The sequence below is a fragment of the Diachasmimorpha longicaudata genome, chromosome 4 (genome assembly GCF_034640455.1).
Source record: "Diachasmimorpha longicaudata isolate KC_UGA_2023 chromosome 4, iyDiaLong2, whole genome shotgun sequence".
In the NCBI taxonomy this organism is placed as follows: domain Eukaryota; kingdom Metazoa; phylum Arthropoda; class Insecta; order Hymenoptera; family Braconidae; genus Diachasmimorpha; species Diachasmimorpha longicaudata.
The window spans coordinates 5,618,688-5,634,397 of NC_087228.1; the positions used below are offsets into that span (position 1 = coordinate 5,618,688).

At 36.7% G+C, this 15,710-nt stretch overlaps 1 protein-coding gene across 2 annotated transcripts in view; it reads right to left on the bottom strand.

Moving 5' to 3' along the window:
• LOC135161663 (RNA-binding protein fusilli) overlaps positions 1–15,710 on the bottom strand; it is a 52,798-nt gene that overhangs the window by 30,271 nt on the left and 6,817 nt on the right. For both annotated transcript variants that reach the window (XM_064119429.1, XM_064119428.1), the window contains exons 2-3: positions 6,110–6,301; positions 4,282–4,510 (exon numbers count right to left, since the gene is read on the bottom strand). In XM_064119429.1, the coding sequence (XP_063975499.1) occupies positions 4,282–4,510; positions 6,110–6,301 (421 nt within the window). The remainder of the gene's footprint in view (positions 1–4,281; positions 4,511–6,109; positions 6,302–15,710) is intronic.

Consider the following 15,710-nt stretch of genomic DNA (forward strand, 5'->3'; position numbering starts at 1 on the left):
GATTAAATAGTTAACAATAGGATTTTTATTAATCGAAAAGAAGATCTCTAGAGTCATTTATATTTACGTGCCTTCATACCATTTTTTTAACGAACAAAAAAAGGAGGATTTTGGGTTGAGTTTATGTGGAACCAAACGAACATAAAGATTAAAGTTTGTATTATCCTATAGTTGGCGTGTCCGGAGTTCAACACTCGCTTACTTATATGTATCATTTATTTTATTTATCTCGTCACATTTTTCGTGAAATTGCTTGCGAACAATCACCAGCAATTTCACGAAAAATATGACGAGATCAAGATAATTCAACTGTTTACAACCGCACGAGAGATAGACCGAGGACGTTCATTAAAATGTAACAAGCTGGCTAACTCTGCAAAAAAAATATGGCATCACCTCGACGCTGCCTCCTTTTCCTCGCGAATAAATTATTTTCCATTTATTAGCAACAGTTCAGTTATTAACCTTTTAATGCGTGCCCCACATGTAAAAAATTAAATAGTCATAATAAAATTATTTGACCATAAAAAATGCCAAATGTAGCGTAAACAAACATTTGATCAGGAATCAGAATTCTCTTGACAACACGAAATAATATTCATCAATTTCATATGCAATTTCGCACTTTTCGCATTTATTCTCGTTCTCCTGTATTTCTCTACAACATTCAATTATTCAAATCTAATAGAAATTTTACTCTGGAATCTATGCAATGCTTCTCTTCTCTCCCTCCACGAATTAAAGATTCAATACTTTTGCAGTAATATCTCATTCGGTTGTTATATATTCCCTTTCATACTGTCATAATTCGCGACATAATGTACTTGTATTCTATTTCGATTCAAATGTCATTTGAATTCCGCGCATTGTGGCAGCCCGACGTAATGCCATCTGTCGGTAAAGAACCCGGGTGCGGTCTTCTTTAAGTTTCGTTAGCGATCGCTACGCGGCGGCCTGTTTATGCTACATTTGTTGCAACATGTCAGCTGCCATGTTTCGATTATGTCCGCCATTTTCGATTAATCGATTTCAGATGTCATGTTCTTTTTATATAAGGAACAAACCAACGGTAATGGCCGGGCGGTTAGAGTACTAGACTAGTGTGCTACTGATTCGGGTTCTATTCCCGACGACGACGACCAAAAATTTTTTGTAGCGCTGTCATCGTGCAGTTTCACTACCGAATGGTGGTAGTTCCATTCCGTCAAAGAGACGACCAAAGAGGATTGACTGAAGTAGAGGCTGAGTTCTGGCGGCAGTCCAAACCCTGCTACCGGTGTCGGTTCTACCAATTTTTGTTCAACTTTTTACAGAACAATCAAATGGTTTCTTGATTCACGATTTCAAAGAAACTTTGAAAATAAGAATTTTGTGTAGTAAGATAGGGATAAAGAGTTATTTGCAATTAAAAACGGGGAGACACCCCAGTATTGCCTGTGGCGCCCTGCCTCTTATGGGGTGGGGTACTACGATGCCGCTGGTGTCACTCAAACCCCCAGAACTGAGCCTCTACTTCAGTTAATCGTCTTTGGAGACGACGGTACCAACACGACGGGACAGGTTTTTCCCTCAGGGTGAGGTTTTCCCTCGTTCTTCAACGACTGCGGTACAGGGGGTTGGGGGCGGAATGGGAATAAATTAGAAAAACCCGAGAGGGGGTGTACGAAGGGGAAATCATAATAATATATATAATAAGATGAGGAAATCCTCGTGAACCTGTACTGCCATACAAAGTCTACCAATAAAAAAACCGGATGATTCAGTCTATTTTGTTGCGACTGACAACTATAATTCAAATTCGTTAGTCTCCGGGGTGGAGATCTTAAACGATTGTTGATGTGAATGCGATTATGCAGAAGAAGATATCGATTACATCGTGTGACAATGTCCACGAATTGAAGACCAGCAGAAGATAATATTAAAAATTGCTAAATATTGTATACTACACGGAAAGAAATTTTAGGTAAAAAAATAGATCTCCAGGGGGCGAAACGAGGGATGGAGGTTCGTTTTATCATACAAATTAGCGTCTGAAGTCTAATTTTTGCAACAAAATTTGAAGTAAAAAATGGTTGATTGTCATTTTGCGTCACGTTTCACCCCCTAAACGTTTGATTTTTATTCAAAATTTCTGTCGTATACCCTCTAGAATGTCAGATACATGACCTTAGATTCTGTCATTGACGCGATCGATAAATTTCTCAAAGATTGTGAACTCGAAATCTAAAGAATCAATACAGTCCATACATCAATCCTACACCTTTTCAATTTATAGCTGAGAAACTTCATAAATAAGTTTCAAATGCTTAATAAAAAAAAGATTTAATTTCATTTGAAAAGGATTTATGAAAAAACAATTTTCCTAAAGTCTCATAATTATTTAAAATTTAATCTGTCAAAAAACGGCTTTTAAACTAATGATCCATATCCTTCAGATCTTGAATAATGTCTATCTTTATGTAATCATCAGATATCTGTTGAAAAATACATTATTTTCTGTTTGGTGAAGAGGGATTTTTTTTCAATTGACGATGGAATATGTGCGAGTAGATAGCTGCTTACACCATTCCTTCATTATTCATGAAACGAGTCAGGGTACAGGGTCACAGGTTAGTTATCGGTCTTGTCTCTTACATAATCTTGATTTTTTTTTCATTCCCGTCTACAAACGTTTTCACTCTTTCAGTGAACGCAGCACTCAAGCGCAAGGATTGAAGGTGCAATCGGTCGAAGAGGGGCTTAAGTGCTGTACACCGAGTCTGACAGGTCGCGCCAGCGGCGCAATTGTAAATTCAAATTTTATGGTAATTTTTCGTAATGTTTTATGGATCAGAAAAATGTCATTCGTGGATGATGCGTGAAGTGGTGACCTTTGGAGATCAACACAGCGTATGCGCTGTGTTGAACTATTTAAATTGTCGATGATATGCGGTGAAAAATTATTGTTGGAAGTTCTAAATTTTAGACAACTGGATGTCCGAATAAAAATATATAGAAAGTTATAAAAATATAAAAATAAATATTAACGAGAGATATAGGGAAGATCGGGGCAAAATCAAAGAGTGGGGCAGAACGGACCACTTATGAAAGCACAAGCACATTAATTAAGCCACATAAGCCATCGGCCAACTACAGACGTAAGACTATTTCCTCATTGGTCGATGTGTTCGAGGCGGGAAATTCCAATGGAGCGCGCGGAGCGCACATTCGCTCTCGATATTTAAAAATCGATGGATCACCTCGAGCTGCCATTTCCCATTGCACCCAAAATAATTATCTAATCGTTACCAAACCCAATTACATCCTTCGTCTACTGTTTTCGTAGACTGGTAATTATTTCATTATAATAAAACCATTATTTCCGCGGTTTATTTATGTTCGTCATTTATGATCACGTGACTTTCTCAAAGATGATGTTCAGCTACATAAATTGCAATTGACCGCTGTTGAAAGATCCGAAAATACTCTTTTAAATTCGATACTCAATATTATTTATCAAGAGTGACATGTTTAGTATATAAACGAGCAGATGTTTGGAAAATCTCGGCGACTCTCTGGACTTGATTGTTTGTTTAGTATGATACCATTAAAGTAACACAGTAAATGACATATAGCAATGACAGTTCTCCTATGTACGTTTTATGGCTGATCTATGTGTCGGTTGATCTATGTCTTGTGGAAACTCCCACCTGTGGAGGTGGAACTCCCTTTCGATTTCATAATCACTATTAATGTGAAACGTCATTTTGACGGAGCGAGTATTATTTTCATTTTTTTATGTGGAATTTACGATGAAAAGTACGAATTTTCATCAGAAATTTCGAGATCTAAAAAAGTTGGAACCCGGGTTCTCAACAGAGATGATTTCATCGTCGGCATTTTTGTTTCAAAATACTCTAAAACGATGACCCGAAGAGAGAAAAGCCACAATTTCCGCAAATGACGTTCTCACGTCGTGAAGAATACGTTCAGCTATTAGCAAGATTTTTGCAACAATTTAATGGCAAGTGTTGAGAAACCCTGACATGGCGACCAGCACATGTCTCGTAATTCAAGGAATACATCAGGCCCGAGTGAGCACAATATTCAACCCGAATAGCCACGTGCCCCTGCGAATAAGTATACGTTTACGAGGCATTTCGAGTTGGTGTCGAACATAAAATTTACAATCATAACTGAAAAGCTAAAAAAAACCTCTGGGTGAAATGATATTTTCGATGTTTCACAGATCATTCTGTTCTCCATTTCATCATAAATCATGGCAGAGGTGAAAAAGGATACATTGTATCATCTCCTGTATGCTGAGGGTCGCCAATTCTCCCTGGGACGAGTAGCACGCGGTGAATTCTTTTCTCAAATCGTGAAATACGTTGTAGTGCTCTGGTAAATCGAGATCCTTCTTGTAGCACTCTGGGTGAAGGCATTGACGGAGGGGTGCTTGGCCATCGACGACGAAACGAGGCGGACTTCCGGCGGATACGCATGTCAGGGATGACCACCAAGTTTCAAACTGGAAATTGAGAAGAAAAGAAAATTATTCAGCGTTATTTGAGATGTGTAAACAATCTAATTACATTACCCACTTGATGACATTCAAGGTGAATCTTTCTCAAGTGTCTAATGCATTTTTTATTCCGAGTGAAAGACTTCCAATCGTTTCATTTTTCGATTATTGGTACTTGTTTAGAAATGCAGAAAAAGGAGTCAGAATTCTTTCAGCTGTACTAGGGACACTGCTTCGCGCGCCGTGTTTGAATTTCCCGCTTCGAATACATTGACCGATGAGGAAAAAGTCTTACGCATGAAGTTAGCTGATGGCTTATGCGGATAACATAATTTATGTGCTTGTGCTTTCCTGAATAGGATCATTTTACTTGAAGGATAGGATTATCTTTGATCGAGGTACGTTTCATTCCTTAATCTCAAAAAATTAAAATTAAAAATCACGAGAAAAGTCGAAGCGCGGTCTTTGCCCCCCCCCCTCTAGGTTTTAATTTTTCTTCATCAAGATTAAGGACTGAAACTTGGCCTGATCAAGGAGAATTTAATTCACTTGCGAACTTCGCTGATTGCATTATTTAATATTCATTAGGAATGACGAAACCGCTTGTTAATGAACAGGAAAAATTTTCGGGCAGTTTCTGGAAAAATTAACGAAAAAAACTTGCAATAATTTGTTCTGAATACTTAATGTTCTCCTGCACAAAACCCGTGCCCCTGTCAACGACCGCGTTTTTTTTCGAAACCGTGCCATTGCTACCCGCATGCATCCACAAAATTAACATGAATGTGACTTTCATGTTTAGAATGTCAAAAAATTCGTCCAAAACCCACTTCTTTCTTTCCACTAACGCATATAAAGTTCTCTTCACGCATCCCCTTCTGAACAAAGAAAGTCAGAACATTTATTATGGTGATACGTGTCTACGTTCGAGGGGATTTCAGGAACACTATACAGAGAGAAATAGTCGGTAAAAGTTGCGGAAGGCTGAGATCGCTCACCGATAACGGAGTCACTTGCGAAATTTTACGTGACAGTATCGCCATTTTGCCTGAGGGATGCGGGCAAAAATTAGGGAATTTTCCGAACAAATTCCGTTACAGTTCGGTCAAAATTACTGCAACCGCACTTCGCTCGGAAATTAGAGAAGAGATACGTCATTTTTACAGAAAATTGCTTTGCGTTAATGAAGGGCCCAATTATTGGAGGAGTGCATTCAAATATTCTTCTGACAACAATTTAAATCCAATATTTAGATGGTTACTTCGGGCATGTTTATTTTCCGAAACAAATACGATTGACAAAATTATATTTTTTTGCGGCCTAAAAAGTTTCATACACGGTTTTTAATTTTTCTTCATCGAGATTAAGGAACAAAACTTAGCTCGATCGACGAGAATTAAATTTACCTTCAAAAAGCGCTGGATTCATCCCTTAATATTTATTACGAATTGACAGACAATTTTTTCATGAACAAGCGAACTTTCCGGCAGCTCCCGCCGCTGGGGTTATTACTAGCGTTGGCGTGGACTCACCCAACTCGCGGGTCTAACCCTCTACTTTAATCTATCCTCTTTGGTCACCCCCTAACCCTGACTGCACCCTTACCTGTTGAATGGCAGTTTGAAGGGGAATCCCCCGTTCCCGCAGGACTTGTTCATCTAAACTTGGTGCGTGTGCCAACGCTATTTCACTAACTCCACTACCCTCAACTGTCGTTGAACCATTCTCGTCTTCTGTCTGTTTGGCATTTGGAGCCATTGACCATGGTTGAACAATGTACTGCTGCTGACCCATAACCTGAAAGAAAAGAAAAGAAAAACGTCACTACTGATACACGTTGTGCTGTAAATAATCATTATTTTCTCACAGGACATTTACGACGGGAAAAAATGCAACGAACATTTTTAATGATTGATTGACTACAGTTCTATCGACTGCCCCCCCCCCCTCCATCACCCCTCCAGAAAAACATGGAATTATGCATCCCAGATATTTCTTTGGGCATCATGAGAGACACGTTTATGAGATTCGCATGTTCATAGTCGTCAGATTCATTTGAAAAGAGTATGATTACGACGACCATTTAAATGAGGGTATTGTGAATGTAATTCCATCCCTGCAGCTCACGTGGAATGACATTCACCTTATTTCATTTCGATTCGTACGATTACGTGAAATCGCATGTGAAGAAATCGATATTATTGAGGATAAAAATTGAATTTATATTCAAGTGCTTCAGTGAAATGTTAAGGGATTGGGGAACTTCCGCTTGTGAAGTTTGGGGTATAAATTGGGGGATGTATACAAAAAATAGGGGAAAAAATATTACTTCATAAACAAATAACTAAACAAACTTCTACTCACTTCTGACCTTGAGAAATCGAAAAATTTCACGTTCAGAGATGAGTTAAAATTGGCAGATCAAGAATCTCAGTTATTCATGTCACGATTGTTCATCTAACTGTTATTTTTATCCTTAATTTCTTTGAATAATTTTATAACATATTCGCATCGGCGTACTCTATCTCAATAAATCGAAATATGTATATTACCCCTTCCTACAAAATTTTTGAGATATTCCCAGATTTCTGATTTTTTTTTAATTGTTAGCACACTAGGGTTTCGAAAAATTGATTCCTCAATTGGAAATTCGACATGAAGTTTCGTCTTGGCAATGCAATAATTGGTATTGAAGAAGGGCTGAATCAAATGATTAGTTAATGAAATATTTAACTTAGTATCAACTTTAATTTCCTCGAATATCGTGCAAATTGTCCACTGATTTTATTTCTCTCAAAACATTCACCTGAATGAATTTCCACTTATGACCCTTGTCACAAGAAATTTTCTACTTCAACAAATTTTCCGATTCAACCCATCGTCAATGCAAACTTCCAAGTTGCAGAAGTGATTTTTCAAGAAATAAAAATACCTATAAGGATTTTAAGGACTTTCTCTAACGGTTGGGAAGCCCACCATAAATTCATTAATGACGACGAGAGATTTAAAAAATCCCTCCATGACATGCGCGTTACCGTACGAAGTCTCTGCTTGTTTTTGCTGTCATTTATCATTTTTTTTCGAAAAATGACCACACGCTTGCGGCCGTACATAGACACATTTTCTAAAATCATAATATCTTCTCCTTTCATGACATTTTCCATCCTTTCCCAGCAAAATCACAAGACCGTAAAAATCATCGGTCACAACGTTTCCATTCGAAAGCAATAACAACAATAATGAGCACGATAATATTCGCATTATAATAATAGTCATATCAAGTTTCAAATCGAATGAAATTAATTAGAAAAGAGTTTTATTCAATGCAATCAATTGAAATAAATAATAAAATGTAACTAACTAATGAAATTAACATAATCGGAGAAAATTATCTGTAAGATACCCATTCCAAAGCGTAATTGCTAATTTATTAGCAAAAAATATTACACGCTCTCCCATCAAGACCGAATTTCCAAAAATTTTTCTCACCCCAAAGAAAAATTCTTTTGTCATAACTCCCTGACATAAAAATATAAAAATATAAATCTATTATTTTCTCATTTCCGGCCATGAATTCTCATAAACTATAATTACTCTTATGCAAGAATTCCTAACATATTGAGATTAATGCAACTAGAGCAAATATACTAAATAAATTATTCAAATAAATCTGCCCAGATGTGACGCATGTTCCACAATTTCCAGAATAAAAAAAAATTAAAATTACAGAAAGGCCACTGACATAAGTACGTACCGATAACGATAACGCAAAAGCAACACGCGACATATCTCTTTAGTCATGGCAGCATAAGAAGTTTACTAGTCAAGTATGTACTGTACATGATGAGGTTAACAGATCAAGGTAGTTGACTATGCGATCTCCGTCGCCAGGGGTACCCCAACGGTTCACCGATTATGCCTTTTCTATGACAGTTGGTGGAAAAATAAAACTGAATTGCCAACAGTTGAAAAAAAGTCACCAGTATGTCTTTCGTATACGAATAGGTCATGCTCAGTGGACATCGGTGTCCAGAGTCCAAGATATTTTTTTTTCATCATCATTCGATCCTTCCTTTCATGTGTGGTATAATATAAATTGTGATACTTAAGTTTTTTGATGAGACGTTACGACTCAATCAGGGGAAGGTTGTGTCGTTTATATCGCTGGATAAATCCCGATGAAGCCGAACGAAGGAGCTGGAAATGCAGTTTGTAGGCCTTGGACTATAAAATTTTATGTTGGTTTGAGTGATAGAACGGGCCTCTAATCTTCACTGCGTTAACTTTAAAAGCGTTGGTCAGGGGAAGAAACGTCGAACACTCCATCATCGATACGGTGGGAAAAATTACTTCCGAAATATCGAGTGAAGGGGCAGGTGTTGGAGGGCTTCCAACAGGTGGTACATAACTATTATTTTCTGGGTTCTTGGTTTCCTTATTTTTTCGGTTTTCCCGGTTTCATCAAATCAAGAGAAAAAATACAATTTTGCCAGTCATATTTATTTTGGAGAAACAAATGTCCGATATTTATGTTTAAATCTACTTCAAATTCTTGCCAGAAGAATGTTTAATTTGCAGAATTATATGTGTTAAAGTGCTCAGAACGCAGAATCAGAACGATATGTTACCCGGACATGTCAATTAAATTTATATAAACGATTAAATTATTTATTGAGAGTACATGGTATGTGTGGACAAAAATAAACCGTCTGTCTATAGCTCTGTTTAGTCCATATCAGTTTTTCGCATAACAGTGCCGGAATGTTTAGAATAGTTATAATAAACAAAAACAGAGATGGAAAAGAAAGAAATGCGATAATAAGGATCAAAGTTTATAGCCAAATCGTTTGATATTATTTAGCAATTATTTAGCAAATCCCTATCCATAATCCAATATTACTCATTACAAATATACTTATTCCAAGTATATTTTATATCAAGAATGTTGAACATTAGAACACAGCTCTTCTGTTTATCTTCAAAAATCACTCGAGAAAGTTTATGATGTGTTCGAAAGAGTCTCCAGAAAAGGACTAATTTATGATCTGTTGTGATCCGAACTTGCGAACATTGTAATCCTTACCACATGTAGTATTCAAAGGAAACTCTGTCCTTTGGAATCATAAACGTTCTCTTGTTTTTTCTCTTAGTAAAGGTTTTTCATATAGCAAGAAGTTAATCTCTGGACACCAGTCCTCTAGGTCAGTCGTGCCTTCCTCGTGCTAGTAATAAAGAGTTCAAGTCAAAGTAATTGATTGTGTTGCTACATTTATTTATATACTTTTACTCACATCCCAATAAAGAATATTAGAGGTTCAATGATAAAATTGATAACCAATAGATTTTCACCACATTGTATTATCTGTTATGAATAAATCAAGTAACATGACATAAGTTACTCTCGTCTTCGTCTATGAGTTCTCAATTCTATTCGAGATGAGAGAAATTTTATCCTGATCAAAATCACAATGATTTTATCGGTGGATTAAAAATTACTGTACCGAACAGATCAAATTTATCAGCTGTTTTAGGAATATTATCATCTGCCCGAAAATGGCTGAACTGAAAAGGTAAAATTGTCTCTACCGCAGAATAAAAATCAATCAATGTATCAGTTTTGGAGATAGGAATGAGGTAATCATGACTCATAAACTTTTAAGATATGGGAGGACAATTGTTATAAAAAAATTGTTCCCACATATTTTGACGCAACATGTATTTGACTCACGAGTGAGTCAAATTTCCAGTCTATTTATTATAAATATGGAAAAAGAATCTTGTTGATTTGGGAATTTATTTCCCTCTGGTCCATCGAGAATGAAATGGACTTTCTTGTCGGAATGGCGGTGCCACATTGACTCAACTGATGAATGACGTTCCGAGGGCGCGACGCTCCGCCTCCACAGCGGCCAGATAATTTGAGACACAATGGCAGCCGTCCAACATGCACACAATGATGACAGCGAAAGGTTTTAACAGTTATTCAAAAGTATTGATTCAAATATCTCTATGAAATGAATTGCGATTGCTCAATTTTCGTGGTAGTGTTGTGTGAAAGAAATGACCCGGCGGTTTTGCGGTGGCTTCCAAAGGGCTACAGATACACTCATAGAAAATATGGATCGGTTCAGCTGTTGTTGTATACCCTAATATTTTTATTCACCTTTCCACATTATCCTAATCCTCCTCAACATTCCCGAAAATCAATTACTCGTAATGTATATTCCTTATTTGAAATTAACTCGAGTAAAACCTAAGCCACGTTTTTCGTGGAGATTACGAACCCTCCTAGACCCTACACGAAGAGAAAATTTTTTGAAAAATTATTGTGTCATCCGCCAGTCAAAACAATATTCGGTAAAAATTACGGAACAGTTACGCACTTTTTGGGTGAACTTTCAGGAAAAAGTCCAGAAAGTTCGGTGAAAAAATTTGTCACTGTTCCGTTTTTACTGAACACTATTTTGACTGATAGATTATGGAATAGACGTAATTTTCTTGCGACTTGTCTCTCCGTGAATCGTTGTCGATATCTCTATGATCGTTTGAATGGTGCTATCATATCTTAATTATATTAACAGTCGCAACAATATAATTTAAACTAGTAAGAAGGCCTGCAAAAAGCAATGACCAGCGATTTAATGAAAAATGGAAGGAAAAAGTAGAAAATTCCCATTCCCAGGAACACTTAGACGAGCTCGGTACATATTAACGAGCTTCAGTAATTGCTACCGATAAAACGATTTGTTTATTCCAACCAAATTCACCCATTATTAACGAATGGCAGGGTCGAATATAAACAAACCTCGTAAATTCAAAATATTTATTAACCAAACGAATTATATTTATTAACCAAATATACCCTAAACAACAACCGAGATCCATTAATTTATAACTAGTCGATTCTACCTCTATGACGTTGTTGAATTCGAACAACTCAATATTCGTTAATAGTCACCTAATGATTCAGTTGAACGGTTGCGGGTTCATTCAAGTGAACGGGCCGATAACATTGACTGAATGGTTAGTTGACGTTAAAAATAAGTTGAGCAAACTTTGCAGGTCTTTCATAGAGTGTGCAGAGCCAACAGAAATAAAATTTTGTAAAACTGAAAAAAAAAACAATTTAACAAACACGTTTTCCTTTCATCGGGAGCATCAGAGAATGCAGGCGCAAGAATCACATGAAATTTGTGTAGCTCACAAATAGTCGGAAAGACGCAAATTATTGTTGATGAATTAATTGAGTAATAAATTGAACTTGTAAGTATAAGTGTATTCCATTGGAGCCATCAGGAGAGTCGGATAACCCCTCGAAATATTTTAGAAACCTGATATATGTCAGGAGTTTGCACAACTCAGAAACAAATTACTGGTTATTAATTAATTAACTATTTAATTAGTTAATGTAAAATATATGACGTCACCGAGTCGTTCAATTCAGTTATAAAAAAACTTTTCAAGAATTTGTTTGTAGAAGATTAATCACCAAAAATCAAGCAATCAAGTATCTGACAAGCGTGACCTTGAAATTGATACGTAATTTCTTTACATACCATAAACTTTCAGCAATAAAAAATTACAAAATTAAAAAATCGGTCAACGAAGTCCTCCTTCGAGAGCTGAAATCAGGAACAAAACGTTTTACCAAACGTTCCGAAAATTCGTCCGATAACATCTTCACAATATCCTTGAGGGTATTACGCTTGAAAACTAAATGATAACGGTTTCCTGCATTCCAGTTGTGGATTCGAGACGTATGAAAAAGTAGCTATGAAGTTAAACCGAATCAATCTTCTTTTTGTGAGTCTGTTGAAACTCCTTTTCAGTTAATTTTTAGTGTTTGATATGATTTTTTTTAATTAATTTTGTTTATTCTAACATTACGTGAACGGAAAATTATTCATTGCGTCTTTTGGGGCACGTTTTTAAGCAATTTTGAATGATGATTAATAATTCTTTGCACATTTCGATTGGTGGGAAATTAAATGGGGGGGGGGAACTTTTCCGAAATGTATCCCCAGGGTTCCCCGAATCAATAACTTTTCTTGGCATCTTTGGAAAACTTTTATCAGTGAATTTCGAGTTAACATTTTCCAGCGAGAAGAACAAAAAGTGTCATTTCCGGAGGGGATAATTTTTGAAAAATAACGTGCTTATTCCGTAATCTGCCAGGCAAAACAATATTCGGTAAAAATTACGGAAAAGTTACACTCTTTTTCTGTGAACTTTCCGGAAAAAGTCCCAAACATTCCAAAAAAATTTGGAATGTTCAGTGAAAAAATGCGTAACTGTCCCGTAATTTTTACTGAATACTATTTTTACTGACAGATTACGGAACAGGTACGTAATTTTTCAAGAATTTTTCTCTCCGTGTACTTGAAACGATTGATAAATACCCTGATGAATCCACTGGAAGTCTAATTATTATTGGTCATGAGCTGAATAATGTTCATAAATCATAAATAGTAAATAAATTTTGGTCTTGTCACCTCTGAGTTTGTCTACTCGTCAGTACTATCAAAAATATAAATACGGCAGGTCGTGGCAAAATGGACCGTGGATACAAAGCAGTTTCAATCACCAAAAACTGTACGGCTTTTCTGAAATTTCATTTATCTACAGAAAATCAATAATGTAATTAAAGTTCTCTTGACGCCCATAAACTCACCGGAGGAAGATAAAAAGAGTCAAACTTTTTCTCATAATTATGTCTTCGTTAGCCCTTGAATAACACAAATGGCGCCCCACTCCTCAAATTAGGGGTGAGGAGTGCACATAAGGGTTCAAAATAAACGTCAAAGAACTTCAAAAAATTCACAGGGGAAAATTGCCCCGTCGACACTAATTCTCTCCTCATTTTAATTCTCATTTTTGATTTATCATCATCATCATCATCATCGATCCATTAAATTTAAACAAATAGTGACTGGAATCGAAGAACCGAAGTTATTGCATAATATTGATTTATGAATCGTAGTAAAGTGAAATGAAAACTACAACGGCAGGTTGAACAACGTGTCTCGTACGGCGGAGTGAAAGAAAAATCGTGGCGTCCGTGCAGAGCCGACTAACGGTACTTCCCCAGGTTTGACCTTTTGACCGTTGACTCGGCCAGAAATTCAAGCTGAGTCTCTTGCAAAACATTCAAATTCACCCGTATTTGCATTCGCCGACAAGACCAACCAGGATGGGCACACAAGTAATTTTGCAGAAATGTGGAAAGTAAAAAAAAACTAAATAAGGGGTTAGGTATTTGCAGAAAGTTGTATAACTCGGCTACGGAACAAACTCAATGGATAAGCAATTCTCTAAAAAGGTTTTCTCAATTTTTTTCGGCCGTTCGAGAGAGATCACGCATCGAACGATAATTACTGAAACGATTACTTCCACAAGTAAAATTCAAACATCAATATGTTGAAAGAAATGCAACGATTTCGCTACACGAACGATTGATCTCCACTTTTTCTACGAGGGGAGGGGGGAAAGACTATTTCGCAATTTTTTTCGGCTTTTCGAAGAGCCGTTTCAGAGCTATGATTTTTTTTTCGTTTATGACTGTGTCATTGTGCAGGAAGGGAGAAATTTCCGGTCATCAAAATGGCGCCTGAAATCAACTGATCGAAAATGGTGGGCAGAATCGAAGCATGAGGAACATGGGAAGTGACATAGCCAACAGCCGGCTGGCCAGCGGCCATTGTAACTATCCATTTCTATATAAAATGCGACACGGGTCACTAATCAAACATGGCGGATTTGAGGGAGATAAGCGATTGTGTAACAGTCATGATCGATCATTTTATAATCGATAATCGATTAGTGGAGTGAATGCAAAATACGTATCAAAGTCGCGATCACGATGGCGATAGTAAACTGAAAGAGAAGATGCGGTATTATCGAATTTCGAGATTCCAAAATCGATTGTTTTTAATCGATTTATGACAATAATTTATGTTTATGTTCATAAAGCGCGCCTTATTATGCTAGTCCTCATGCTGATATCTATAAAGAAGAACCACCACGAATCTCGAATGAGGATCGATCATCGAAAATTCGTACTCAAACTCAAAAAGTTTCTAAAACAGCAATTTTTTTCAGAAGATTATGAAATTTTTAGAAATTTTCGATTTTTCTGGAAACTACTGACTTTTGAACCAAGACACCGCCATTTTGAAAGATCTTAAACGTTGAGCAGGTGGTTATTACTCAGTTGTCCAATGAATTCGACCAATGAAACAAAATCGATAACATTATGCTCAATTATCTATTAATAATTAATTACAGTTTATTACTTATAGACGTAGAAATAGCCTAATGGAGACATTTATACGATAAACCATTGGCAGTCGATTTCCCAACAATTAATGTTGAAATTAAGGAAGACAACATAATTTTTTTTAATAATTTGCGCCACTATTTTACTCATCTTTATCGATTTCAACCCTGACAACGTGATTTGGAAGTCTAAATACGACTGGACACTCCAACCGGATTTGAACGCCCGACCTTACCATTATGAGCCCTAACGCCCTTCCCACTCGGCTATCCAGAAATTCTTAATATTTCCATATTGAAATTGCCCATATAAATAATATCCTTTTATTGGTCCTCTTTCCATATCATTCTCAACTTTTCGATGGATTTATGTAATTGGTCAAGTACACATATGTGCATATATCGTCATATATGTACAATATACATTTACTCTTTCTTGAAATTGTTCCAAAGTTGGTCAAATTAAAAATATTTGGCCAACCAAACAAGCCTAAAAATAATAAAAAACAAAATCGATATCCTCCGTTTGTAAATTTCCATTCTTATGATTATCCATGAGTGGCCATAAAACCACCTTCAATGGGGTCCCCGATGGTTCGCGAAAAGTTTCAAGGGCCAATGAATGACCGTTAACCGAAGTTCCAATGCTTCAAGGGATATCATCGGCCAAAGAACGGCCTTCGATCGGGGGCCCGATGATCGGCCAGCCGATCTGGGCCCAATGATCTTGCAAACCTCGGCAAACCCTACATGAGTACCTCATATTCACCCCCGTCAAAGAAACTTTCGAAGAAAATCTGCATCGCATTTTCTAACACTGAAAACTTTATTCTTTTGAACGCGAATTTTTCCGGAATTTCCCTGATAATTTTCCAGAAATGCCGAGCAATTTTACCCTAACCCGTTCCGGCACCAAAGTCACGAAACGTAT